General features: G+C 37.0%; 1 protein-coding gene across 4 annotated transcripts; it reads right to left on the reverse strand.

Annotated features, from left to right (window-relative positions):
- LMBRD2 (LMBR1 domain containing 2) lies at positions 1-26,481 on the reverse strand. Of its 4 annotated transcripts, none has more exons than XM_015653593.2 (18): positions 26,362-26,475; positions 19,612-19,838; positions 19,093-19,172; positions 16,848-16,943; positions 15,852-16,019; positions 14,828-15,038; positions 13,291-13,365; positions 12,833-12,946; positions 12,074-12,257; positions 11,568-11,749; positions 10,689-10,822; positions 10,375-10,480; positions 9,579-9,676; positions 7,702-7,805; positions 5,521-5,567; positions 4,234-4,336; positions 2,924-3,053; positions 1-488 (listed from the first exon to the last, which is right to left on the reverse strand). In XM_015653593.2, exons 2-18 carry the CDS (start codon positions 19,783-19,785, stop codon positions 428-430), a joined length of 2,067 nt encoding a protein of 688 aa, XP_015509079.1. In that variant the 5' UTR covers positions 19,786-19,838; positions 26,362-26,475; the 3' UTR covers positions 1-427. The 4 variants fall into 4 exon arrangements, with proteins under 4 accessions (XP_015509079.1, XP_033376327.1, XP_015509081.1 ...); XM_033520436.1 differs by lacking the exon at positions 26,362-26,475 and adding an exon at positions 23,968-23,986; XM_033520437.1 differs by lacking the exons at positions 1-488; positions 2,924-3,053 and adding an exon at positions 3,070-4,040 and having other exon boundaries at positions 26,362-26,481.
- Between the last annotated feature and the right edge of the window lie 17 nt (positions 26,482-26,498).

Here is a 26,498-nt window from a genome sequence, read left to right on the forward strand (position 1 = left end):
AAAATTATAGCAAGTGTTTATTATAGTAATTGATAAAACCGCACTTTGGATGCATCAATACGCTCTCACAGCATTGCTTAAAATAAAAAATTCCAAACAAATCTCTTCCCCAAACTTAAGAGTGTTACTGTTCATGTTGAGTCCTAGATATATTTACGAGTTTACCATCTATTAACTTCAAATAGTTTTCTCCTTTTGGTCATGACACAAAAGCCCACACTGATGCACAACAGTATTTACAGTAGCAGAAGCATATTCCTATCACAGGTGATGAAGTTATCATACACGTGCATTTCCAAATGAGTTGTTCCTTCATGTTTTTTTTTAAAGAGTCTTTGATATTTCAGTGATATATCACAAATACAGTATTTTCCAAGCAATGAGTAGGAGCTAGATTTCCACTGAATTTTCTTTAGCTTTGAGGAGCTTAGACATCGTCAAATATTTTGCTTCGAGACATCGACAGGTATCTTCCACCAGGCTGGTACCTGCAGAATCAATTGTGAAAGTGAAGAAGTGTCACAGGAAATAGAAAAATAAAGACCTATGAAATCAACTCTCACTGCAATCTCACTTCTTAACTCTAGTGAATTACAGGCTTTGATGTTCTACTGAATTAGTTTCCATGAGCATTTGAGGGACAGTCATGAAATTAAACCTTGTGTGACCAAGAGAAACAGTTATATGAATACTAAGAGTCTTAAAGAACTATGTTTCCTAAAACAAAGGAAAAAAGTTGGATGTTTTGGTTGAACAGGACTTTTTTTAAAAAATCCCTACCACACCAACAACTTAACAAATGAACAAAACCCCAAAACATAATAAAACCAAACTAACAATGGCACCCATAAAATAACTTGGGTGTTAACAGTATACCTCATGGGGTATTCTTAGAAGAAATACAATATCAAAGATAATGAAAACAAATGTCTGCCTGCTTAGTGGGAAAAAACAAATGTCTGAGCAAATTGTTGTTTAAATGTATTTTAGAAACATTTTAAAAGCACAAATAAGCACAATGTAGCTCCTTGCTATAATATTTACTAAAATCTGAACGAACACAAAGCCAGAACCGGGTGTCCTAACTGCCCTTACTGTCCAAGAATTTTCTATTTACTGCAGGAGCTCTAGTTATAAAAACCAATGTTACATAAACTACTTCTAAATTAATTGAAATTCCACATGCAATTGCTCCTGATTTATTACTTCCATGAAATGAAATGAAGGTTACTAGGCAAAGCTCAAGTAAGCTTTGAAGCTCCTGGTTTTCTTTTTAAAGAAGAAGTTTAGAATGTTCCACTTTGCAAAGTATGTAGATGCCTGGAGAAATGTGCTTGAAATTTTCATTATGTATTTTTATTCTGTATTTGCTCCAGAATAATTACATATGCATACTCCTGTTTTTAGTAAGGCAATCCCTTTCACACTACACAGAAGCCAACTGCTGACAGAAATTCTAGGCTAGTTCCTCTTTAAACTTTTGTGCTTAAAAAGCCCCAACTTTTCAAATGTGGTGACATGAGACTAAACCAGTTGCCTGAATCTACCTGTGAAACCCAGCAGTCCCATTTAACAGTATTCTTTGCCTGTTTCTGAGATGGCATTTTTTTATTGACATTACAGTTCGAAGTCCACTAAAACAATGACTTTTTGTGACTCTTTTTGATTGGGCAAGCTAGTCTTAGCTAAAAAAACAATGAATGGTAAGTTTTTTTATGTGGATTTTACATTATTTGTCATTTAGTGGTTCTACACCATAACCACCCCCCACAAAAAAAGCCCATACAATGTATTGCTTGTTTCTTAAATATGAGCAGAGCTTAGCAGATACACAAGGTACTCTCTAATTGAGGTAATTTGGTGTTGCAGTCACAACCACAGATTCACAAAATTCTCTTCTACAGACAGAGCTACACAGTGCAGTCTGGTACTCTCTGTTCAGGAAGTTTGGATTTTAATTTACTTTAGTAGTTCCAAGATCTGATACCCAGCTGTATTCCTGCAGCAGATCCTGTAACATTCAGTTTTCTTTCCTGCAGCCTTTTCATCATGGATTTTATACTGGGAAATCAAGTGAGCTTTCTCCAGATGAGCTTTGTAGGAAATTAGGGAAAACCTTATATTGTACATCTGTCTGCTGAGGCATACACTTAGACCTGGCAGCTCAGTGTGCAGCTGCAGGTTGTGCTGTGGAAGGCAGGAAATCGGAGCCCCAGGCAAGGTGCCATGAACAACTAAGGAGGGGCACAGGGACCTTTGGCCCAGCTGGGGAACTGGACACCTGGAGACCATGCAGGAGTCAAGGGCTCATCTGGAAGAGCCTGGATAACAGCGCACACAGACTGTGAGGGTGTAAAAGCTCAGGGATTCTTTTGTTTGGGTTTCCTCTCTGGAGGCACCAATTCAAGCTGTTATGCTGTCACTGCACACATGCAACCACAGGAAACCTGTGGTTGAGCTGGAAAAGGAGACTTTTCTGACTGCGACACTGGGTCAAGTAGGCTGTGAAAGGGGGACCCCTTGGGTCGCTGGAGCTGCCTGTGGTGAACGGGCTTCAGTCCCAGCAGTTAAAGTCTAGGGTGGCACAAGTGTGACCACAAGTGGTCACAGAGGGATGTTTCCTTAACAAGCAGGTCATTCACCAGTTTTATACGCAACATTTTCCAAATTATGCCATATATGACATCATATCCTGCTCAAATCTTACTCTGGCATTTCTAAAAAATCTGGAACACCTTCATGTTTTAATAGGTTTTTAAATTATTTCCTTATCATAGGGGAAAAGGAAGAAAGGAAAAAAGATAAAATTATAAACTTCATTTACAAAACTCCTGTTATGAAACTATTTGACACGGCTGTCACAGGTCAGAAAACAGAAAACATTAGAAACTTTTAACTGGAAATTACAGAGAATATTCCTCACCTTCCTGAGTCCGATTCAAGGGGGTCATCATTAACAGAGTCTGCATTAAAATCCAAAGGTTCTGCGTCCTGGAGGAGTTCTATTCGATCTCTTTCAGTCCTACCATTTGAACGGGTATACTTTGATAGTGCTGAATAAGTAAAAGGAATGAAAGACACTTATTTGCTCTGTGAACAGCCTGGAATGTATGGAGACATCAAATTTTAAAAAGCCATAAGAATAACAAATCAATCTCATTCAAAGCAAAAATGCTATAATTTAGAGTAGATTTAATATTAAACCAAACTTTCTCAAATCTGTAGTATCTGAATTTTGTATCTCTACAGAAATGCAACCACAACTTTTGCCCCTCAAAATGGTTGTGATCTACCTTGCAAAGAATCAAGAAAAATTACTAACTACAGGCAAGCATTACTTTTAAATTACCCATTCATCCTTCCAGGTTCCTGCTTTAACTAAACTGTTTGGAGGGCTTTTTGTTTGCTCTTGTTTGTTTTTTTTAAAAAAATCAGTGTCATAAATTAATGAAACTGTTGTTTTGCAGCTCACTCTGTGACCTTCACTAGGTCAGTACCTATGGTTTGTTTTAGAGTGCTACATAATCACATGATGAGCATTAAAATGTAGATTCAGTTAGTCTACCACTAAAAATCTGTGTTTTCAACTTTGTACAGAGGAGGGAGAAATCTACTTTTTTTAAATGCATATTCAAAGCTTCCCTCCTCCTCCCCTATTTCCTCCTTTTTCTTTAGTTTCTTCTTACTTGTTGTTAGCTTACAAGAGCACAAAAAATACAGAAAAAAACATCTACATTCTGACAAACTTTTTGTAAGTTTAAAGCATCCACAAAAAATTATTTTGCTAATAGACATTACTAAATTAAAGTATATACACTTATGTGATGTTACATTCGTTGGTCATCTGATTGCTTCATTATTCCAGTCTGAGATAGTTAATTTGCAGAAGAGGTAAATTTTAAGATTTACAACACCCAACATCAAGATGTATCATGAAGTTTCTTTGTTGACAACTGCTACTCTAATGGCAATCATTATATATTCCATAAGACCAAGCAATAGGTCTGAAGAGCACCCAGAATCTTCGATCCCAACTGGAGCTGGAGATGGAAAGAAATACAGTACTCTTTTGAGTGCCTTAAATGGCAAGGTGGCATTGAGCCACAGAGCTGAACATTATCAGCAGAGCATCTATGACAAAAAGAAAAACATTTGAAACTAACAACCAGTGCTGTGCAGACAAGGTATTGAAACAAAACAAAACAAACTTCCCCTCCAACCCACAAAGCTTACGTCTATTGGCATTGGTCTCTGAAAAGCTGGATTCTTTCTGGTCTGTGTGGACAGCTCTGCTTCTGGTAGAATCATCTCTATTTCCATACCGCTCCTTCCATTCCTGGAAAAAAAGACCATGAAGAAAAATGTAAGCTGGGAGGAAAAAGGAACACAACAACTGCTCAGTATCTTAATAGAGGAAGACTTTTTTGTTCCATTTTACACTCAAAGTGTGTTCCTTCACTAAAGCACTTATCATAACTGTTCTTAAGAAAAAGAGTTTTAGAAAACAAATTACACCTCAAATCTGCTCTCAAAGTTCAGCCAACTGCTCTAAGTTATGGTGGGAACTGCTGCTTTTATTGATCACTACTTCCATCTAGTGGCAAAATGGAAAAATAACGAGATGCACATAGCACAGAAAAATTTGTAGCTTGGTGTCACCTTATTTCTTCACTGTATATTAATTGTATCACACACTTGCTATTTTTCTTCCCAACAAGTTCAAGTTTTAAAATTATGAGATAGAGGGAAAGGATCAAAAGAAAGGTCTCTACAGTACTGGCTGTCATCTGGGATTAAATTATACCTCAGCTTGGAAAACAAACTAATTTTAGTCCCAGTACTATCTTGCATGCATCCTTTCGCCCATCTATCTTTTACTGTGACTTTCTGTACTAGATTTTGTTATAAACTAGTGAAAAACTAAAGCTTCACAAATCTTTCAATACAATATGTGCAGAAAACATGACTTGAATCAAACATTCTGTTTGTTATTCACTGGAAACTATTAATTCTGTCTTAAATGTAATTTCCTCCTCTGGCAAAAAATAAAATAGAACCTGTGCCAGTGACTTTCCAATGAGCACACAAAATGACAAATTTGGGAGGAGTCCATATTTCAGTATGACAACCCTGCAACTGCAGTCATTTCAAGCAGAGCAGTATAAGAGACTGGAAAAAAGCCATTTCAGATTATTCTGTATCCCAGGAATCAGGACTCTTTTTAATGCTTCTTATACTTACTGGCATACACGACAGCATACTGAATAACAATAGTGTTATTCCAAGCAGTGCCATTAAAATTGTCCTCTAACCTTCTATATTCTATAGTATTCTGTATTTCTATTCTATATTCTATTCTATAATTAACCCCCATTCAGAAGACTATTCAGCAAGATAAAACTCATTCCATCCTTTATTTGAGACTCATTTTTTGTGAAATAGATCATTCTGAATTAAATATACGTGGCAAATCCTATCAGATATCGCAGTATATTATAATTTGCTAAACAAATCTCATACCCTTCTTCTGTTTTCACCTTCTTCCTGCCGCTGTCGTTTTCTTTTCTCTAAAAATAAAAAAAAAAAATCTTTGCCTCAGCTCCATATAAGAAAAAACATTAGCAATTTTTTTAAAAATAAATAACAAAAATCTGAAGTTAATTAATGGTAACTAACGAAGATTCTTACTGAAATACATGATTCTTACAATTAAATGAAATGCTTACAAAAACAAAACAAAAAGTCTGTCTATCATTACGGAGTTTCCCATCAAAATTATTTTGCCATGATGGTATCTTGGATCATAGCAGAACACTTGGATACCAGCCAGCTTAGAAATAACTGGGAAAGTATGAAATTAAGAAAAAATTTCTGCATTTTTGAATCAAAATCTTCATGAAGTTCTGTGGGGCCCAACCTGTGACCCAAATACTTTGTGTCCATATCTGATAAAGTTGGAAGTTTAACATTACAGTATCAATGTCATCATAACCTCTTATTTAAGGGAATGAAACTTTGATGTTTCTCCAAAAAAAAAATAAAAAAAAATACTACTACTCTAAGTAAATCCAGGTTTTGTTTTTCATCAACTATGGGAATAAAAGTATTCCATAATAGAACGCTGTGTGAATTTCTAAACATTTACTCAAAAATTGGAATGGCTTTTAGAAACTTCGACGAAACAGTTTCAATAAAAATTAATGTAAAATAAAAAGCTTTCCAAATAAGCAGATAATTCCAATTCTACATAAACAAACATGTTTTCTCTAATGAAACATAGCCAGTCGACAAAGCAAAAAAGACTGAAGGAAACAACTGAATTTGTGCAGCTAAATCAACACACAAAAGCAAGGTAAGTTTGTTGATGATAAAGACAATTTAAATGTTAACCATCCTTTATGGCAGATTACACAAGCACCTGCTAAGGTATTATTTGATCAGTAACACACTGTAAAATATTAAAAAATAGCTAAAATTCAGATGCTGGATGAATAAAACTGGTACTTTGTTTAAGATGTCAATGAAGTCCATCAGTGGACTTCCCATAGTGAAGTGCTGTAAGTACACAGCGCTCTAAGTTTATTGCAGCTTGTGCTGTGAACTTCCTCAGTCCAGCTTTCAAAATACTGAAAGACAGTATGTCTTTTTTATTCTGCAACATTTCAGACAAATGTTATCAAAAAACATATTATAAGATGAGGAAAAGATTGAGATACTTAGTGCCTTCTTTTCCTCAGTCTTTAAGACTGAGACCAGTTGTTGTCTGGGTACCAGGTTCCCTGAGCTGGAAGGCAGGGATGGGGAACAGAAAAAATCCAAGGGGATGTGATCAGTGACCTGCTGCACTGCTTGATAAACACATGCCTGTGGGGTCAGACAGATAGACCCAAAAGCAGAGAGGGAGCTGGTGGAAACGCTCACCAAACCACTTTACTTTAAATTTTCAATAGGGTCACAACAACCCCCCTCAATGCTAAAGTCTTGGGGCAGCGCAGTTGGAAAGCAGCCTGCTGGAAAAGGACTTGGGAGTTCTGGTTGACAGTGGCTGAACACAAGCCAGGGTATGCCCAGGTGCCAAGCCAATGGCACCTGGCTTGTATCAGTGGGAGTGTGGCCAGCAGGAGCAGGGCAGTGACTGGTACTACCCTCTGTGCTGGGCACCGGTGAGGCCACATCACAAATCTTGTGTCCAGTTCTGGGCCCTCAATTCAGGAAAGACGGGAGTGAGTCCAGAGAAGGGCAGTAGAGCTGGGGAATGGTCTAGAGCATGAGTCTGGTGAGGAACAGATGAAGGAGATGGGGTGTTTAGCCTGGAGAAGAGGAAGCTCAGGGAAGACCTGATCACTTGACAACTCCCTGAAAGGAGGGTGTAACGAGGTTAGAGATGGTCTCTCCATCCAAGTAACAAACAGCAAGACAAAGGAAATGGCCTGAAGTTGTGCTAGGGAAGTTTGGACATTAGGAAAAAATTCTTCACTAAAAGGGTTGTCAGACATTTGAATGGGCTGCGTAGGGAAGTTTGGAGTCACTATCCTCAGAGATACTGAAAAGATGTGTAGGTGTAGCATTTGCAGACATGGTTAAGTGGTGAACTTGTCAGTGCTGGGTTAAGGGTTGGACTCTATCTTAGAGATCTTTTCCAACCTTGATGACTCTGTGGTAGTATGATTTTGAGACACTATGACAGAGGACCTAATTTACCTCTTCTGATTAGCTCTTTTCCTTCATCAATCAAATCAGAGGTCATTTCACTATCACCCATGAACTGCTGGAATCCCAAAAGATTCAAACAACGAGTTCCTAAACTGGTAAAAGAAGAAGCAATTTCCTTTGTTAATTTACAATTAGTAGTTTAGATACATTTCAGAAAAAAATGCAAAACAAACTGTTCAGAACTATTTGAACAATCCAAGTAAAAAGGAAAAACATGGAAGAAAAGACAAACTATTATACCAGCTGAGAAAACAGAAAATTCATAACTCAGAACAATAACTGGTGACCCAGAACAGTAAGGTGACCTAGGTGACCCAGAACAGTAACACATTCTTAAATACAACTGGAAGTGATGGAATAACCCTATTCAAACAGAGAGATTAAAATGCACATAGTCTGAGAGTAATGCAAATTACATTTGCTTTAAATGCTTTTAACATCAGGTGCTTGCTTTAAATATTCTCAGAAATAACAGAATTTGTACCTATAATATGTAATCAAATCTTCTCTGCCAGAAGACAATTATTATAAAAATTCTGCTTATTATAATTTCTGTAGTTTTAAACAGTAATAACATAGGAAATCCACTTTCACCTCAGAGTTTCACTGAGGAGAATGTGTACTGCATACTTTGAAGCTGTAGGGATGCCGGCTGCCCTTTTGGATAGCCATTGGAAGCAGCAGATAGCAAGTTTGCTCCACCTTTTAAGGCCAGTCCTGTAACTACATAGCATGAAACCACTTTCATCTTTTCAGCTTAGCACCAGAAAATACAATGGCTGTTTCTGTGCTGTTTTTCTTCCTCCAAATTGGATTATTGATATATTTTTTCATTATACTACCTTAAGACTGCTGGATTAAACACGGGAGACTCAGCTTTCCTCAACAGATTTTAATTCAACTTTTGCTTTTGCATGTATCTTAATTAGCAGAGGTCATTAAAGCAATCCTCTCTCCTTTAATTTCTATTCGTTCTTTTCACTGGGCATTCAAGGGCCAGGATAATTGTTGTGGCCAAGAGGTCGCACAAATTTCTCTTTTCTTATCATTGACTTTCCTGTTTGTTGTTTATTTTGTTTTGTTTGGTTTTTTAGCTCCACCACCAGTTTTGTCATTTAACCTAAAGATAAGCAGGGAAAACTTACTAGATACTTGTCGTCTTACTATCTATAGATGCACATACAATATTAATGGACATCCAAGGCATTTCACTACATTTTAATTGACTAAAAACACAGAGATTGCTTCTGACTGAATCGTAATGCAAAATTGAAGATAATAACATAAATGTAGTTCAGCAAGATCAGACTAAAATTATCCCTTAGAATGTTCAAAAGCAGGTATTCTGAAATTATAAAGAAAGAATGTAACAGTGTTTTCTGTGATTATCCTTCCAGCCTCCAACAAACTCTGGCTTAGGGAAACAGGAACAAATGACTTAAACCAGAAGTCTGGTAACATCAGAAACTTGATATTAGTCTGTTAGAAAGAAAGTTCAGTACCTAAAAGTGCTCCTAGTGCTTCTTAATTTATTAGAAAACTTTGCTGAAAACAGCTTTACCATGGTAATTTTAATCTCAAAAGCAGAATATAAATGTCCCCAGGCTCCAAAGTTTGAACAGATCACCCTTTAAAATCTAGGAATGAAGTTTCAATTAATTCGGTTATGAATTAATACAATCTGTATTTCTAAAATATACACATTCCACCTATACAAATAGAAATCTATGGATTTAGGTTTTGCATTTTTATTAGAATGATACAACTCAACTGCTGGAAAAGGAGTACCGTATCTCCCTGAATTAGATGAAACTAATTATATTAATATAAAGAAGCATGGAGGAGCTATCTTGCAAATCACTTACCTGAAGTATGTAGCAATACAGAGAATGACAACAAGCATTGGGTAATATATATAGAATCCATCTGCAATGAAGGACAGCACTCTCATGGATCCCATTATCTAGGAAACAAATCAACAAGAACAAGCTTTAATTAGCTATATTCTATGTAAATCCATGAAGATTGTGCTTTTTCACCTAAAATACACTATCCTTTAACTAAAGCAACTAAAACAAAGGCAATATCATCACAGATCTGCTTGAGAATAAACAGATGTAAAGGTCACCTCCAGCACTCTGAGGTTTCTAAAATGCTAGATTTTGTAGTCTCACCTACTCCAGAACAAAGGCAAATCTGATGGATTTTTTTTAATCTGCTGTGAAAAGAGTCTCTAGACAACACGAAGAATTTAGTTACTAACACAGACAAGAGATGTAACTTGCCACAGAAACCAGTTCTTCAACAAAACGAAACTCCCTGGTTTTCAGTAGGAAGTTAGGATTGCTCCCAATCTGTAGGGACATGCTACATACTAAAGCCAGTGAAAGCTAAAACTAACAGGAATAGATATTAGGAGATGGAGAACACTCTGAACTCTAAAGTATAATACTTCACTTTCTTAAGATAAATAGGAAAAAAAAGCCATTGATGACTTCTAGGAATCATTACCAAACTCCTTGCCTATAACCAAGTATTTTTACCCTGTTGAAAGGACTGAAAAGATTTGAATATCTGAATCTTACTAGAAGATGTATTTAAAAATACTCTGCCTGTTCTCCAAACTATATTGAAAGCTCAAACCCACATTTTCTTACTTACAGATGTGTAAGCAGTTGGTTGAGTGTTTTTGTGAGAGATTGTTGCATCCATATGGGTCAAGCCAAGAAAGTTCAAGCACAATGGTGGAGTAAGACGGCAAAATAACCTGCACAAATGCAAGAGGCAATAGCATTTAAAACAGTTTCTAACATTACCAACAAAATCATAACTAGATCTATTATAGAAGAATGATGTAGAACTCATTAGGAATTATATCTATAAATTACAAATTAAAGAACGTAAATGGAAGTTTCATGGATATTTTCAATTCAGTATTTGATAGGACACCTGAAAAACATATACCAAATACTCACATGCCACTGAAAAGGAGACTGTATGCATCTGTCTGATGATGTGAAGCTAAGTAATAATAGTTAAATACACGGATCCTGAAGACAGTAGAGTAAACACAGATACTTAGGAAAAAGATGGTAAGAAAACAGGCCATCTAGGGGAAAAAAAAGTGCTGTTAAGTTGTTTAAATGTAGAACTCTATTAAAGGTTTTAATGTGTTCAGCAGATAGTCTGTCATATGCAGAGACCATCTCCAGCCTTAGTTTTTCATTTTGAGATGTGAGACCACCACTAGCTCTGAGTTGAGTTTTGGGAGTTTTTCAGAACAATTTAAACTGGAAATGATAATTATAACATCCTACACATAAGCTAACACAGCTGACATTCTACTACTTCTCGTTAATGTAAATAAAATTGCCTCAATAATTACTATGACTGATCTGGCATTTCTTCCCACAAAAAAAGGCATTTTCAAATCAACCTTTCCTAGGTATATACTGGAATTTTTCAGCTTGGTATCTTTACTGATAAATTTGTGCACACATAAATTTGTGACTGGATTCCTGGTTATTTGTAAATTCCTGTTTAGGAAACCGAGGTCGCACACATGGCTGATTAGATAGAAAGTCTAATTAACACCTATGCTCCAAGTTAATGTTTCAGAAATTACTCTACACATGATATTCAGGCCAGCTGGGTCATGCTTTCACCTGAGAGTTTTAACAAGTGACAAAAGGCAGATTTCCTCCACAGAAACAAAGTTTGGTACCATATATCTAGAGACCTTCTGAAAGTTCACAGATCATTTAGAGATTTATTTTACAATCTATTTTATCTACTACTGTTATCATAACCATTGATCTGAAAATATTTTTTTCAAGTGATTATCTCCAACTTACCTCTATGTATATATAATTGTATGTCTTTTCTGCCAGCTGTATGAAAACCGCAAATAGGGACAGAACTGGTTTTGTGCTGAAAAATGTGCACTCTGACCACACAACAATTACAGAGAACGTGGCCAGCACAACTGCAAGCACTCTGTAAAACCACGGTCGGAGAAGGCATTCCCAGTACCACTCTGGAAAAAACAAACACGCACATACCCGGAACAGGTTAATGAAAATTACACAACCAGAAACAGAACTCCCTTACAAAAGGCTTCAAAGTTTGCTGTTGCTTTATTGCAACACATAACTGCTACTGAATTCGTAAATAAAATTGAGGCTTATGGCCAAGAGCATGAATTAGTATCTGACAGCTATTCCATTGCATAAATGCATCAACATTGCAGACTTGTTTCCCTCTGCTAGAGCTGAACTTTTTACATGAAACAATTGGTTCTTGTTACAGAATGGTATCAATTGTAGCTTAACATACCCAAAATCTGCATTACAGCACTTACCAACCGTTGGTGTGTAGAAATACTGAATAATTTTATTTTCCGGTTCCTGGGAATGAAAGGTATGAACAAACTGTCGAGTAGCACTGCTTTCATTTTTTGCTACGTCTTCCAGGTAAAATGCTTGCTCTAAAAGAATTTGCCACTGGACCTGTGTACGACGATGTCTCTGCACTGAATAGATGACCTACAATAAATTGCAAGAAATTAGGTTGAAACAAGGTACTTGTTTCAAAAAATGGCAGAAAATCCTTGCAAAATTCCTTAAAAATGTGAGCACTGTAGGACTGCAAAGGCTGTTATGTTCAAAAAAGCCGACAGTTAGTTCTCTAAATACATAAATCATAGAAGTACTACATACATGATTACTGAGTTTTGCAGCTCTTTCATCACAAACCACCTATAGCAGTTAAATCCTACTTTTCTCAACCTGCCATTTTATTTTTGCATCTCAGTAAATATTAAGCTTTTACTATAATTTCTTTTTCAGAATGCACTGTCAATCAACGACTACAAGGCTTACTTACAGACAGCTAAAACACTATCAAGATAAAACACAAGAAGAACACTTTTTACACATCCGGAACTTTGATCACTTGGGATATTAGATGTCTCTGATTTCTTTCACCATGAAAAGTTTTTATTAAGTAGCTTAAATCCACTATACTCAACAATCTAGATGAACTGCATTCAAAATCTTAGACCAGCATTTACTTTCACTACATTAGCGTAAGTGAGGCATTCTCCCATCTATTAATATACCTGCTTGTGAAGTTTGGCCAAACTTTTTTCACTGGGATAACTGTTCTGTCTTTCATCAAAATCTTCATAATCATCCATGTTCCTACCCATTCTTTCCTGGTACTCAGTAGGGCACTGGAAGGAAAAGGTAAAATTAACTAGGAGATGCAAGAGTAGCAAGCAGTCTTTGCTAATTATTTGTAGAAGTTTTGGGGTATTTCATGCAACTGAAAAGCTCACTCTACGCATACATTCTTCTCTCTTTCTACAACACTATGTCAAAATACATCTGGTAATTCTGTACATCAAAAGACAGTATTTCACAAAGAGTTTCAACTCAGAGTCTCAACAGAAACTCAGAATATGTCAACTCCAGATTTTATATTAAAATCAAAAGAAACTATGTACAAGTATTCTGTATGCGCAGGAAGCACCTCTCTCAACTGGATAATTATAGTTGAAGATGAGCAATTGGTTACCTTTTTCAGTATTGTATCAACACATTTCCTCAAGGGGTGGTTATATTTGATACTCTCACTTACTTTACGGACTTCCTGTTGAGAGAAAAAATAACAGAGTAGTTTAACTATGCTCAATTAAATAAATTTCTCATATACTGTTTTTTTCATAAACTGTATTTTTATTGGTTAGTAAGAGTTGCAGTTCCCCCCGCTGAAAAATACAGCCATCAAAGCTTAAAAAAAATAGCTTCCTAAAAACCATAGCTTTACTAAATATCTCATAAAAGGTAAGTGCAAATGTACTTCAAATGTAAAGATCACATGTACTTTTTCTAAAAAAAGAACTGCAATGTGCAACACAACTATACAAATGTGTGGAAGATTGATTGGTTTCTATGCATGAAGGCCAAAAAAAATGGAAATAGAAAAGACTTTCTTGTTTAAGTTATAGATAAAAAGGAGATAAAGAGTAAATCCCACTGACTGACTCAGGACACTGACCACATCTTTAGGAAGCCTGTTCCAGTGTGAGACCATCCACCACTCTTGTGGTAAGGAATTACTTCCAGTCTGGACCTCTCTGGATGCAGCTCTGAACCACCCCCATGCATCTTGTAACTGGCTAGCAGGGGAAAGAGATCAGCATGTCCCTCTTCAGGCATTTGAACAATGCTCTTAGTAATTTGCTTCAACTTTTGCTCACTTTTGCTCTGACGCGGTCAGGCAGCTGCACCAGATGGAACACTGTTGGTCCCTTCCAGGGGAAATACTCTGTTTTAAGTGCTATCCTGGTAAAAAAAGGTCATCATTTCTCATTTTCTAGTAAGTTTCGTAGTTATGTCCCACTTACACATTTTTAACTGTTTTAGCAGTTTCTTCAAAATGCTATTACAGATGAATGAAGATTCTATTACTGATTTGTACTGACACAACACAGATTTTCACCCTACCCTACAGCAGCTTACACATATTAGTCCAAGCCATGGTATCCCCAGCTATTCAGAGGGCTAGATTTCCATTCTGTTCCTGAGCTACGTTAGAACCTTTTGCTCAGTGACATTTGATAATAGAGTCTTAAAAGAAACTTTGAAAAAACAATTATCTATATATTCTCTTCTCAAAAAGCATGTAAGCATGGCCCCAGAATTTGGTAAATCTTCTCAAGATTCCAAAAATACACTGTAAGCAGAGCATAAAAGAAGTATATAATTTGAACACTGGTGAAACATCCGTACACTGACTGTTCAAGCTCACTCTGAAATGTTATTTTTAAATGACAAGAACTGCTCCAAAGGGGTCAATAATAGAATATACACAAGCAATTATGGTTATCAAGTTGCTATTACTTTTAAGTTCGTCACACCAACGACTATTTCTGTTTTGACTTTTGCACAGGATGAAGTGTTATCAAGTGGCACACTATGATGGTTTTCTTAGTTTACAGGTATTTTACAGTAAGCTCATGATCATACTACAGGTGTCCAACCCCAGTGATTTCAGACACAACTAACAGCAGCCTTCACTTTTTTTTCACAAGGAAACCTAGTTAACTTACCTCCATTATATCCTCTAAATTCTCTTCTGCATCTGCTTTTTCAGTCATCAGTTTGGCAGCTTTGAAATAAGTCTTCATGAGCAGATAACCCCTCTTGGCCCCATTCCAGTGAGAACGAGGGATTTCCACCAAACCATAACCCAAAAGCAACACAAGAAGGAACAGACCCCATGTGTTTGCAGCAGCTATTCCAATAGTCTGAAGCTGGTTCCTAAGGAAACAAAACAGTATAAAAAACCCAAACAACATCCTCCTGTCCTGACTGAAAGAAACCAGCCTTGAACTATCAGTAAGTACCAATATGGCTTTCAAGTTCACAGGAATGGATGTGGTATCACCTAAATTTTTTGCCTGGAGCCAGTCAGCTGCTTGGCCATATTTAAAGCCGCCACAATTTGCCTTTATCTCTCATGTTCTGCCCACTATGAAAGGAAGGTAAGAATTTGTTTGTTTGTTCTCCTAGAGGAGTATGTTCCATTAGGAACCATCATGAACTTAGCAAACTTACCAAAAGTGATGTCAGAATAGCATAATGGTAGTCACTGTAAGAAACAGCCTCAGAACCCAGGGTTTGTATTCAGAATATTGTATTCACATTTGTATTCCATCTAGTATGGAGGACTATAACCAATTTACAGATGTCAATTATTTTAACTCTCCTTTTCACCTTTACAGTATTCACATGCTCTACACAAAATATTGATTTTTTTAAAAATATGTTGTTCTAAAAAACCTGAAACTTTCTGCACTAACTTTGCAAATGTTTGCATGGAGAAAAAAGCACCATTGTAAATACAAGAGGATTCCTCTGCTGTACTTAAAAAATCAGAAAACCAAAAACCAAATTTCTATAAATACTCAAAAAAGCCCCTTTCAGATAGAAAGTTAAAATCATTTTCTAACTGCCTAGCAAAATATTATAGCTTAAACTATTTTTTTCAGGGAGATCCATTTCATCCACAGAGGAAATCATCTGTGACAATTCTGGAAGAACTCATGGAAGTGTTTATAACAGTATTCTTACCATTGTAAATTGAAGTTTGGGTTTACAGCCACATATATCAGAAATGCTCCAAAAATCAGCAAGTAAGTGCCATAATAGATGGCATTTTCAATCAAAGCAGTTTTAATCTTTCCAGTGATAGAGAACCCTCCTGATCTAGCATATGACTGCATGAAAGGTAGCAGAATCCTAGGATAAAAGGAAACAAAACAAAATCACATCAGCCAATCAAAAAAAGAAAACAAAAATCCCACCAACCCCCACCAAAAAAATCTCCCAAACACCCAAACCACCAATCCCCCCAAAAAAGTACTTTAGCAGTGTCAGGTTACTGAGGCAGGGGTGTTAAAGTTTAAGACTCTCAAGCTTCTAAGAAATTAGCTACTTAGATGTTTTTACTCTAGATGTACCTGTCTGATGGCAAACCTTAAACAAGCTGCAGATAAAAACAATACAGTTAGCTTTGCTATGAAAAATCTGTGATAAATAAGAATGAACCACCAACCCTGATATCCTTGAGTAACTACAAAAATAATTTCATAACAGGTTGATCCAGAAACCACACAAAGCACAGATAACCCAAAACCCCATAGATTTTTTTTTTGTTGCTATAGCTAAAGCTTTATACAATATATCAAATAAAACCAACTAATTTACAATATTACTCAAAAATCACCCAAATTATTAATGGAATTATTTTGGTATCTAGTTGCCCAAACCCCATTTTTTTCAGACAATATAGCCATAAACACTACATGTGTTAATTGCTTAGTTTCAACAACAAAAATGTACCAAGAGTAAATGGCTTCCAACTGAAATTTGCTTCCACAGAAGAAAAAAAGAAAATGCCTAAATGAGTACAGTAATTATTACAGAAATTTCATTACTAGCAAATAGGATACAATTTGAAAGCTCTTTGCCATAGTGATGCATAGTTTTAAAGAATAGTACATCTGTTAAGATGGTCCACTTAAAAACTGTATCATAGTCTTTGCCGTATTCTTTTTCCTTACTTACCATGTTAAAAACTGAGATGTCCAATATACGACACGCCAGAAAATTGGCATAATTCCATCAGGAATATAACTCCAGGGCTTGAAACATTTTTGCTTGCTGTTACAATGTAAAGAAGACTATTGTTAGTTGTGGAGCCATATGTATAAACTGCATCTTCTATAAGTTCCTCTCTAGAAAGCTCTTTGAAATGAACATACAAGTAGTACAATACTATTTGAGTACATAGTCAACAATTAACCACCTCCCAAGTAAATAAACTGAATGATCACTTGGAAATATTTATCATTTTCCTAACCACAAATAATGTATTTGATGACAGCACATCTTTCTTAGAGAAACAAAAAAAAACCCCAGAAGCTCAGACTGAAGAGGACTACTCAATAAAGCATTTTAAGGTTACAGTTTCTGGTTTTCAGTAGTAATTATTTCATGCACAGAAAGAAAATTGTTGCTTGTTTAGACAGAGAAGCATTAAACTTTAGTTAGTGCAACACGTTTTTAAAAAATATCTAGGCACATCACCATCTAGAGGACTTAGTCATACAAAGAATGCATTAGTTGTTTCTTCTGCTGCCCAGCTGAAAAAACTCGGTCTTACATAAATTTTGATTCAATAAGCCCATATTCTTCTGACAGGTAGTGCTCACTTCAGAAGACTAGAAAAGTCATAGGAGTCCTTTTAGGAAAAAAAAGAACAATGGACAAGGTGTCCATCTACACTAAGGCAGTTTGGGTTTTCACCACACACCTGTCTGCGTAATGAAGCAAGGGTGAGTCAAGGGGCAATAAAGTCAACTTAGATAGGATTACCTAATGAGAAATAATTGGTGTTTTCCAGGGTCAAACTAGTTAAGCCTGAGTTGTAAGTTTTTATGTGTACAACCTAAATATTTTCAAAACTATCAAATTAAGATAAATGACAGGTAGTATGACTAAAGGTTTCAGCACCTCTCCTATGAATACAGGCTGAATGAGGAGGGGTTGTTCAACCTGGATAAGGCACCAGGAGGTGCCTGCCAGTACCTGAAAAGTTCTTAGAAAAGGGAGGGAAACGGACTTTTTATATGGGCAGAGTGACAGGACAAGGGGCAACAGTTTCCAACCAAGAGAGAGCAGGTATAAACTAGAGATTAGGAAGAAAATCTTCATTGTGAGGGAGGTGAGGCACTGGCACAGGTTGCCCAGAGAAGTTGTGGATGCCCCATCCCTGGCAGTGTTCAAGGTCAGGCTGGATGGGGCTTTGGGAAATCTGGTCCAGTGGAAGGTGTCCCTGCACCTGGAAGAGGATTGGAACTGGCTGATCTTTAAGGTCCCTTCTAACCCAAACCACCCTGTGATTCTATGAAAAAAAGTTTGTCTGAAGCTATAGGTATATTGAAAGGTTACTGAATAGTTTTCAAATTGTGTATATAATTTAATAGATTTGACTAACATCTGCTGGGTGGTCTTAAATATAGCGTGCGATACTGTGTGACTAAGTCACATTCACATTTCACCATTCTTCCAGGCCCTCCTTTGGGACAAACTGGCAATACTTTGCACAGACATATCAGCTGACATCTGAAAGGCTCTGATCATCTTACAGATAACTACACTGCACACACCAATAACATACGGTAACAGCCAGTGTAGGCTAATGGATGTGCAACCACAGAAAGAGCCCACGTTAGTCTACCTCTCCATGCTTAGGGATTACTTTCTTCCTGACAGGACACAACTAGTGGACTACCATTACTTTGGTGGACTACAGTACATTTCAGATAACTGCAATTACCATACATATGCGATTACAAGAAGCAAGTAGATATGCTCCTGACATATAACACAAGCAGCTAATTTCATTCATATCATACTGTATAAATTAAAGGTATAAAATTAGATTTTCAGGTTTAAAGTCATTAAGACTGTAAAGGATAAGCATTCATCAAAGTCTCCCCTCCTAACCAGGATTGCTCAAAAAGCTTAGTCCTACTGCTTTAACAAAAAAAAAAGAAAAGGAAATCTAGTGACACACATAGTTAGGTAATCAAGAACTACTACGTAACTACAATGTAATTACTCCCAGCAGATAAAGATCCACCTTTCATCACCTTTTCCCTCACTGTCCTGTATATTTACAAACCTCAAATTTTGCATCACACAGACAACACTTATTTATCAAGTGTTAAAAACACAATGTGGTCCTATTAATTAAAAAAAGAAAACCATGAAATACAATCTAAAGGAAAAAACATATAGCTCATACCTTGGAGCAAGAGTAACGTAAGAGCCATTACCTTCTGCAGGACTGGAGTTAACCGCAAGTTTGCATCGATTATAAATAGTCTAAAATACAATTTATTTTATATCAGTGACCAAACAGGTATAATACTTATTTAAATGCAGAAAGTCCTATTTTAAGACATTTCCTGTACTTGAGGTTTACATTTGGAATTAATTATACCAATAAACATTCAAATCAACATGCAATCAGCAGTCAAGTAAGTGAAACATTGAAAGTGTCCTTATGCTGCCTAAATAGATAGAAAAAAATGTTATAAACAAATAATGAAATTTCAAAATGTTTGAAATAGATTTGTTATCTGATGAGACTAACAAAAAGTAAAATGAATTATAAACCAAGATATTGTTATGTTTAGTTTATTAAGATACTACGCGGAAGATTTCTTTGGTGTTTCTAAGATACGGTCTTTTGCGTCATTAGTTTAGAAAAATGCCATATACATTTGATGCAATTAAGCAGGAAGTCCTGCACATTTCTTACCGTACTGACATCCAGAGGCAGTATGAATACAATCAGAAAGCAGAGATACCATGCCAATAATGTTGCCACAATCACCAGCCTATGCTGTTTCTTGAAGTCTCCATACCGGTGAAGTAGGAATAAGGCCAGGAAAAAGACAAACACTATCTCGAGGCCCAGTGCTGCACCACTCATTGTTAAATGTTGTCTCCAGCCACAGCACACTCACACGGAAAAGCAGATCTCAACTGCAAGACAAAAAGACATTTAATTACATTAAAATCTCTGGAAGATATTTATATATAAGAGTTGGTAAATGGACACTCTAAAATGTATTAACAAACTTTTCATACATTATGTGATCAGGATTCTTATCAGAAAAAAACCAAATATTTTCAGCAAGGTGCCCTGAAATCCTCTGACAAAATCAAATATGTAATCCCAATGCTATCATTTCCAACAATGTATTAGGACAATCCCTGTTCATCATCTTGATATACAACAAATCCAGGAGGCAAACCTCTGTCTGTAACAACCTACTAATCCAACATTAGGTCCAGTACAAATTTCAAGATGAAAATCTACTCTGCATTTTTTTTTCTCCTTTTAGAAGTAATTGACTGATTTTTACAAAGGGTTAAATGTTTAAATTAAATGTTTCTGGGTAGCTAATGAACAACTTTTTTAATAGAACTTAACTCAAATATGTATTTAAAGTCTGTACATGAGAGTTAATAGAGCATAAAAAGACTGTAAAGTATGTGTTAGTCTACTTGTAATGCACCTCTTTTAGGTTTGAAATTTCAAAAATTTAAAATCACCTTCCTACTCCTCCTGTGCTAATCAGAGAAACAAAGGTCTCAATTCATTTGGTATAGTTTGCCATGATGTATTTTTGCCTTGCTCGTCCTTCTGAGCTTAGCTACTCTCCTACAGCTAGGACTGCTGTAAGAAAGTCCATACAGGCAAACTATTATGCAAGAGGACAGTGAGCTGCACAAATCCATTACAAAATATTTCACTGACTTTTTATATTTTTATTTAAATAGCTTCAGACCTTTTTAAAAAGCATCATTTTCCCACAGGCATGTATGCATTATTAAAAAAATAAAGGTTATTACTGTGGCCAGTCTGACTTGCCTCTCCATCAAGATTAACATTTAGCTGATTTGATTTAAATGAAAGAGTTTTTGCTATGGCTTTGCTGTTAAGACTTTCAGTACTTTCACTTTTTTTGAGATTTAAAAGAAATGCTATTACTGAAATTCCCCTCTACTCACTTATAAATCTCTTTAGAACTTGGTAAAGTGAAATGTTTCTTTTACTAATTTCTCAGTAACCTGCTTAAGCAGATCTCTTACACTTGAGGGCACTAAGCAGTGACAACTCTCCTATTTACACTAAAAAAACTCTAAAGTTTGTGATGCCATTACCATCTTGAGGACACAGATGAACAATTATTCTGTGGCTTTTTTTTCCCCCCCAACAGAATTTGTTTCTCCCAATTTTCTACTTTCACATTTGAATTTCAAACAGTAAGAGCAGTCTGTTTACTCCGTATTGGCTGTTTCACAGAGCATTCCATATTCTGAAAATAACTCACCTTCCTGTTTCTAGTCAAAGATGCACACACTTTTTCTTTTCTGCCCTTCATCGAACATTTTTATCACACTATCAACACTTCTGTTAGGACAAACCATTCCTTTACTATCTGCCTGTACTTTACTTTAGCTAGATCATTTGGGTATTAAAAACTCAGGATAGCTCACCCATTTCTCAATCACTTATTTGGAGCAAGTCCTTGACCGTTCTATTGTACCATTCTTGTTTCCTCAGAAATCATTTTGTATTTAACTATAGCAACAAATTCCACAGAAGCAAAAATAACAGAACAATTATGTATCAGCTTTAATAAGGCACTGCTATCTGGCATGTAGCTTTTCATGTCCATTACAGCCACACCTTTTGTTAAGTAAACAAAAAAATTATACAGTATACATTAGTCACAAAGTTTTATTACAGTCACACCTAAAAAGCTTCAACCAAAACAGAAGGTAACAAGTTTTTGTGCACAATGCTGCACTCGGCTACTATCATTAGGGTACTTCCAGAAGCATTATAAAAATGTACTGAATATGCTAAGATAAAGAGGGAATTGATTCCTACCACAACTTAACTCACTTTCAAAGACAAAAGTGACTTTGCAGTTATCAGTAAACTACATCTTTATGTTCTTCGCTGATTCCAATTTTAATTTTAAAAGAAAGGACTGTTTTTTTATAAGACCGAGACTAATAAGAGAGTTGTTTTGAATTAATGTATATTTTCAAAATACCGTTTAGAATTTTTAGATAGAAACCATTTAAGACCAGCTCTCCACATAGAAAGATGAAATGGAAGAAAATCCAAAAAGTGAGTAATGCAGTGCTTGAGAGGAGCTCTTCTGGTGAAGTAAGTTCAACCCAACAGCGCAGACCTATCAGAGAGCTGTGCTACTGGTATCAGGCTTTAAAACACATTACTGCAGGCTATAAAGGTATGCCTTCCTGTGGAAAGCAGCATTTGCCACTGAACCTGGTCGTTAGCTCAAAGAAAGGTAAGCTCCTTACCTATCATCCTGTTTCATCACTTTATTTAGACAGCCATCTCACTACTGGCATACAGCTACCTTGCATCAGCTGGCTGAAATTCCACAATCACCAAAAAAATGTTGTCCTGAAATAACTACTTCAGAAGAGCTCTCTTGTACTCTACAACCTTCAAAGGCTTAAAAGATGCTCTTATTAAAGCAATGACAAAGTAACAAGAACCCTCATCATGAATAGAGAAGTATTTATTCGCACACTCAGTTTCTGAACAACCAGGTAACTACAGATTAATACAAATAAGATTAAAAGCTGAAACACTGGCATGGAAAGTGCTACTTAACCAATAAAATACAAGGACACGCTCTTGTTTTAGCTTAGGATTTTCCTGCTTCTTTTCAGACAGAAAAAATCAGTTAAGTTTTTAATTTTACCCAGCTACTAACTCTGCACGCATCATAAAGGGCTCAGTTCAGGCTTAATTCCCTTTATATGACAGACTCCCTACTACCAACAGTATTAAATTACCCTGCCAAACTAAGAGTAACTGCACTCATGACATCTACATTACAAATGAACTAACTACTCTGCCTGGTACAGAAATCTCAAGTTACGAAATGAAACAGCAGAGAATTCAAAACCCCACACTTTCTTAGAGCTCTAATACAGCATCAAAGTTAACAAAGACATTACAATATTATATTCTTAAAGAAGTGCTAGAAAGAGCAAAGCATATCTCTGAAGGATTCCCCCAGTCTCCTAGCAAATTCCTGCAGAGGACTGAACAGAGGGTAAACACTGCTTCACATGCCTTACTAAAAAGCATAAATAGGATAATAGGATGTTTCCTTCCCAAATTCAGCTTTATTAAGGCCTCCAAATTCTCTCTCTCCTGGAAACACAATACTACTTCACCATTTCTATGGTTGATTGCTCCAGCTTAACACATGCAGAAAACTCCACTCAGCTGTACCCATTCCTGCCCCACCCCAAGTTTCCAAATCTCTAAGGTATTTTGATTTACACTACCACTCTTAGAAAGACTTGAAATCTCTCATAGTTTTGTGCCTTTTATAGTTTTAATCATCATACTACTTCATAAGGGAAACTCTGAAAAACCATTAAAACACAAGGGAATGGCCTCCTTTGCCACAACAGTGGCTCTTCCCAGCTTTCTTTCCCAAGCAAAAACATCTTAAGGAACAGGACCAAAGTCCTCCTAAGCAGTATATAAGATTATAAACTGATCCTCTTGTATACAATAGGTCTATCAGTCATTACTGAAATACATTAGATTACTTCAACTATTTGTCCTTGACAAATTGATGCTGTCTTTTAATCACCTATTGTATTTACATACTTACAAATAGCTTTAGCGCCAGAATTTTTTTTTAAGAATTAAAAAAGGAGAGCCTGTTCTTCAAACATTACTAATAAAGACAGCCACCATGCTTCTGGACTTCCTGTCTGGTACCTCAGACATTTCTAGAATACTAGAGACTTTTTTTTCTTGTTCTTCGAGTATATGTCAGGTAGACATCAAACAGATTTTTAAAAGCTACATTTTTAGACATTTTGGATATTTCAATTGAAACACCTGAAAAACCAAGCAGCCTTACTTTGTATTTTTGAAGATCATAATCCTAATCTGAAGAAAACCTGTCACCGAAAGAGTTGACAGACTATGAAAGGGATTATCAGAGTCAGTCAGGGACAGAACTGAGAGCCTTAATATACCAAAAAAAGTATCTGGCAACAGCATCTCCCACCTCAAGCTGAATTCACAACTCACCTGCAAGTACAAAAGCTGCCATCACCAGCAATATATCAATGGCCAGCTCAGTGGTAAACTTTTGCCTTTCCATCAGGGAATAATCTACTAGTTCTTATTGAGGTTTTACCAGCACATTTCACTTGGCAGAAAAACCTCAGTGTTTGGTTTCTGAAGCTTGCCCTGCTTGGAAAAATTATGCTGCTAAGAATCATAAAGAAAGACTTCACTCCACAGACATGTATTAGTAGACTACAGCCTTTAGTACTGATAGAACTGCCCTTAACACTTCCATCTTAAAACAATGAAATAGGCTAACTTACATTTCAGAACTCATAAACAGAGAAGAACAAGAGGCAAAGCAACAACACAAACAGTCCCTTCAGCCATTTTAATATCCACGTCTGCATACTGTGTTGTGGGGATTTCTTTTAGGTTGGTTTCAGGTTTAGGGGAGGGGTTCTGCTTGGCTGGTTGGTTTGGGTTTTTCTGTTTACTTTATTATTACACACTGGCCCTTACAGCTTGGGGGAAATAGTAAGGATTTATAAACAGACAACAAAGAGCTGCTTTATCTCTGTACAGTGAGAAAGCTATCTAAAGAAACAAAATAACCACAAGGTGCCCAAGAAAACCAACCAAAGAAATTATCTGATTGCACTATCAGAGAAACAACCTCTGAGATTAGTGAAAAAAGCAATTTGCATGGCTTTGTTTTCATAAGACACACTAGTCAGTCTAAGTACTGACTGATACTTTAGTGACTGAACCTGTCAATATAACTATTTTGCAATGAAGAAAAATTTCAGATTGACTAAACATTTAACTGATAATTGATCAATATTTAGGGAAACAAGTTTTCTATCTTCCAATTAGAAGTAAAAATAAAATGCTGTGCTAACACCACTCTAATAAAAAAATAAATAAATAAAAATAGCAGTACTCTCTGATTTTGCAGACTAGGCTCCACACAGTAGCACTAAATGCAAGACATATGTTTGACCAAGGAACACTAAGATTTTTGTGTTCAAATGCAAACAGGGACCATCAGTACAAAACCATGGAAAGCTCATTTGCTTTACATGGTGCTGCCCTGTCCTCTACTAAGGGACCACAGAATTATTAAGGTTGCAAAAGATCTCCAAGATCATCAAGTCCAATTTCTAATGCATTCAGAGGTTGAAGCTTTCAAACAGTTTAGGGAAGTATGCTGAAAATAACACCTAGAAGAAAATAAATCACTTATCAGAGGAACTGAAATAGAATCAATTACAAGCACTGTACAATTGCAAGCAGAATCTAAAAAAAGAATAGAAATTGCTATCTGGGCTACCAGACTAATGCACTCACACAAAGCAGGTGTCAGTAAGGCATTCACATGACTACAGCCCCAACATTTCATTCAGGCAGACAGACAGAAATTTGTTAATTTCTGGACTGTAAAAAACACTTGGATTTTCCACAAAATCGTCTTTAAATTTCCCATACGTTAATAGAGAAGAGTGTCATGATTCACAAAGAAAAAAGGGGCTGCAGAAAAGGTCAAATAAACTCAGCTTTTTTCTAAAAAAAACCAAAACTCCACCTCTTTTTCATCTGATTATCTGCTTAAATAATCTTTTAACAACTGCCCCGTGACTTAAGTTAAAACTGGAAACGGTTAAAAAAATACTTTTTAAAAGATTATATGAATTTTAATTTGAGTCACATCATTGTCTATATGTGACTTAAAGTTGTGTACTCTTTGCCACGAGTTCCATTAGCACCCTCAATTTTACAGGCATGTCTCTCCATCGTCATGCATTAAACAAAGGACAGCATTTGCAAGCAAGTGGTTGACTAGGAGCGGGGTTGTAGGTGTGTTCAGAATCAGTTCTCCATCCCCACCAATTTCAAAACAAGCAGTTTGTGGGAGAAAAAAACCGCAGAAGAGCTGCATTGCTGAAAGTCCCGCCGGCTGTGCAACACGGTATGAAAATACTGCAGGGTTTGAACAAGCATGGTGAGGGTCAGGACTATCCACGCACGGGCAGTTTCAGGTGTTCCTAGATAAAACCTCGCACGGTGAAATGTGCCAGCACTCCCCGGCCGGCCGTGCGCGCACAGGCCTGTGCGGCACAGCACCGAGATCCCCGGACACGGAACCAGCACCGACCCGCGCTACGAGCTCGGGCTCCCTGGCGGGAGGGCAACACCCGGGATAAGAGCCTTGAAACGAACGCGCCGACCGCCCTCACCCAGCGCTGCCCCGTGACCATCTTCCCCTCCGCGTCCTTGTCACTGGGGACATTCCCCGGGGATCGTTCCCCGCTTCCCACCCGGCTCTCGTCCGCGTTCAAGAGAACCGGCCCGGCCGTGACTCGGCACTGCGGCCCCGCTCCGCCCGGCCCCGCGTCTTTCCCACTGCCGCCTCACCACGGCCGAGCCGCCGCTCAGCGCCGCGTCCCCCGCGGGGCTCCGCCGCCCGCCATCCCGGCCGGCACCGGGCTCAGAGCATGGCGCAGGGAGCGGAGGCCTCTCCCAGCTTCTTCCGCGTCGGAGCCGCCGCCATT

Source organism: Parus major, chromosome Z (assembly GCF_001522545.3).
Source record: "Parus major isolate Abel chromosome Z, Parus_major1.1, whole genome shotgun sequence".
NCBI classification, from domain to species: domain Eukaryota; kingdom Metazoa; phylum Chordata; class Aves; order Passeriformes; family Paridae; genus Parus; species Parus major.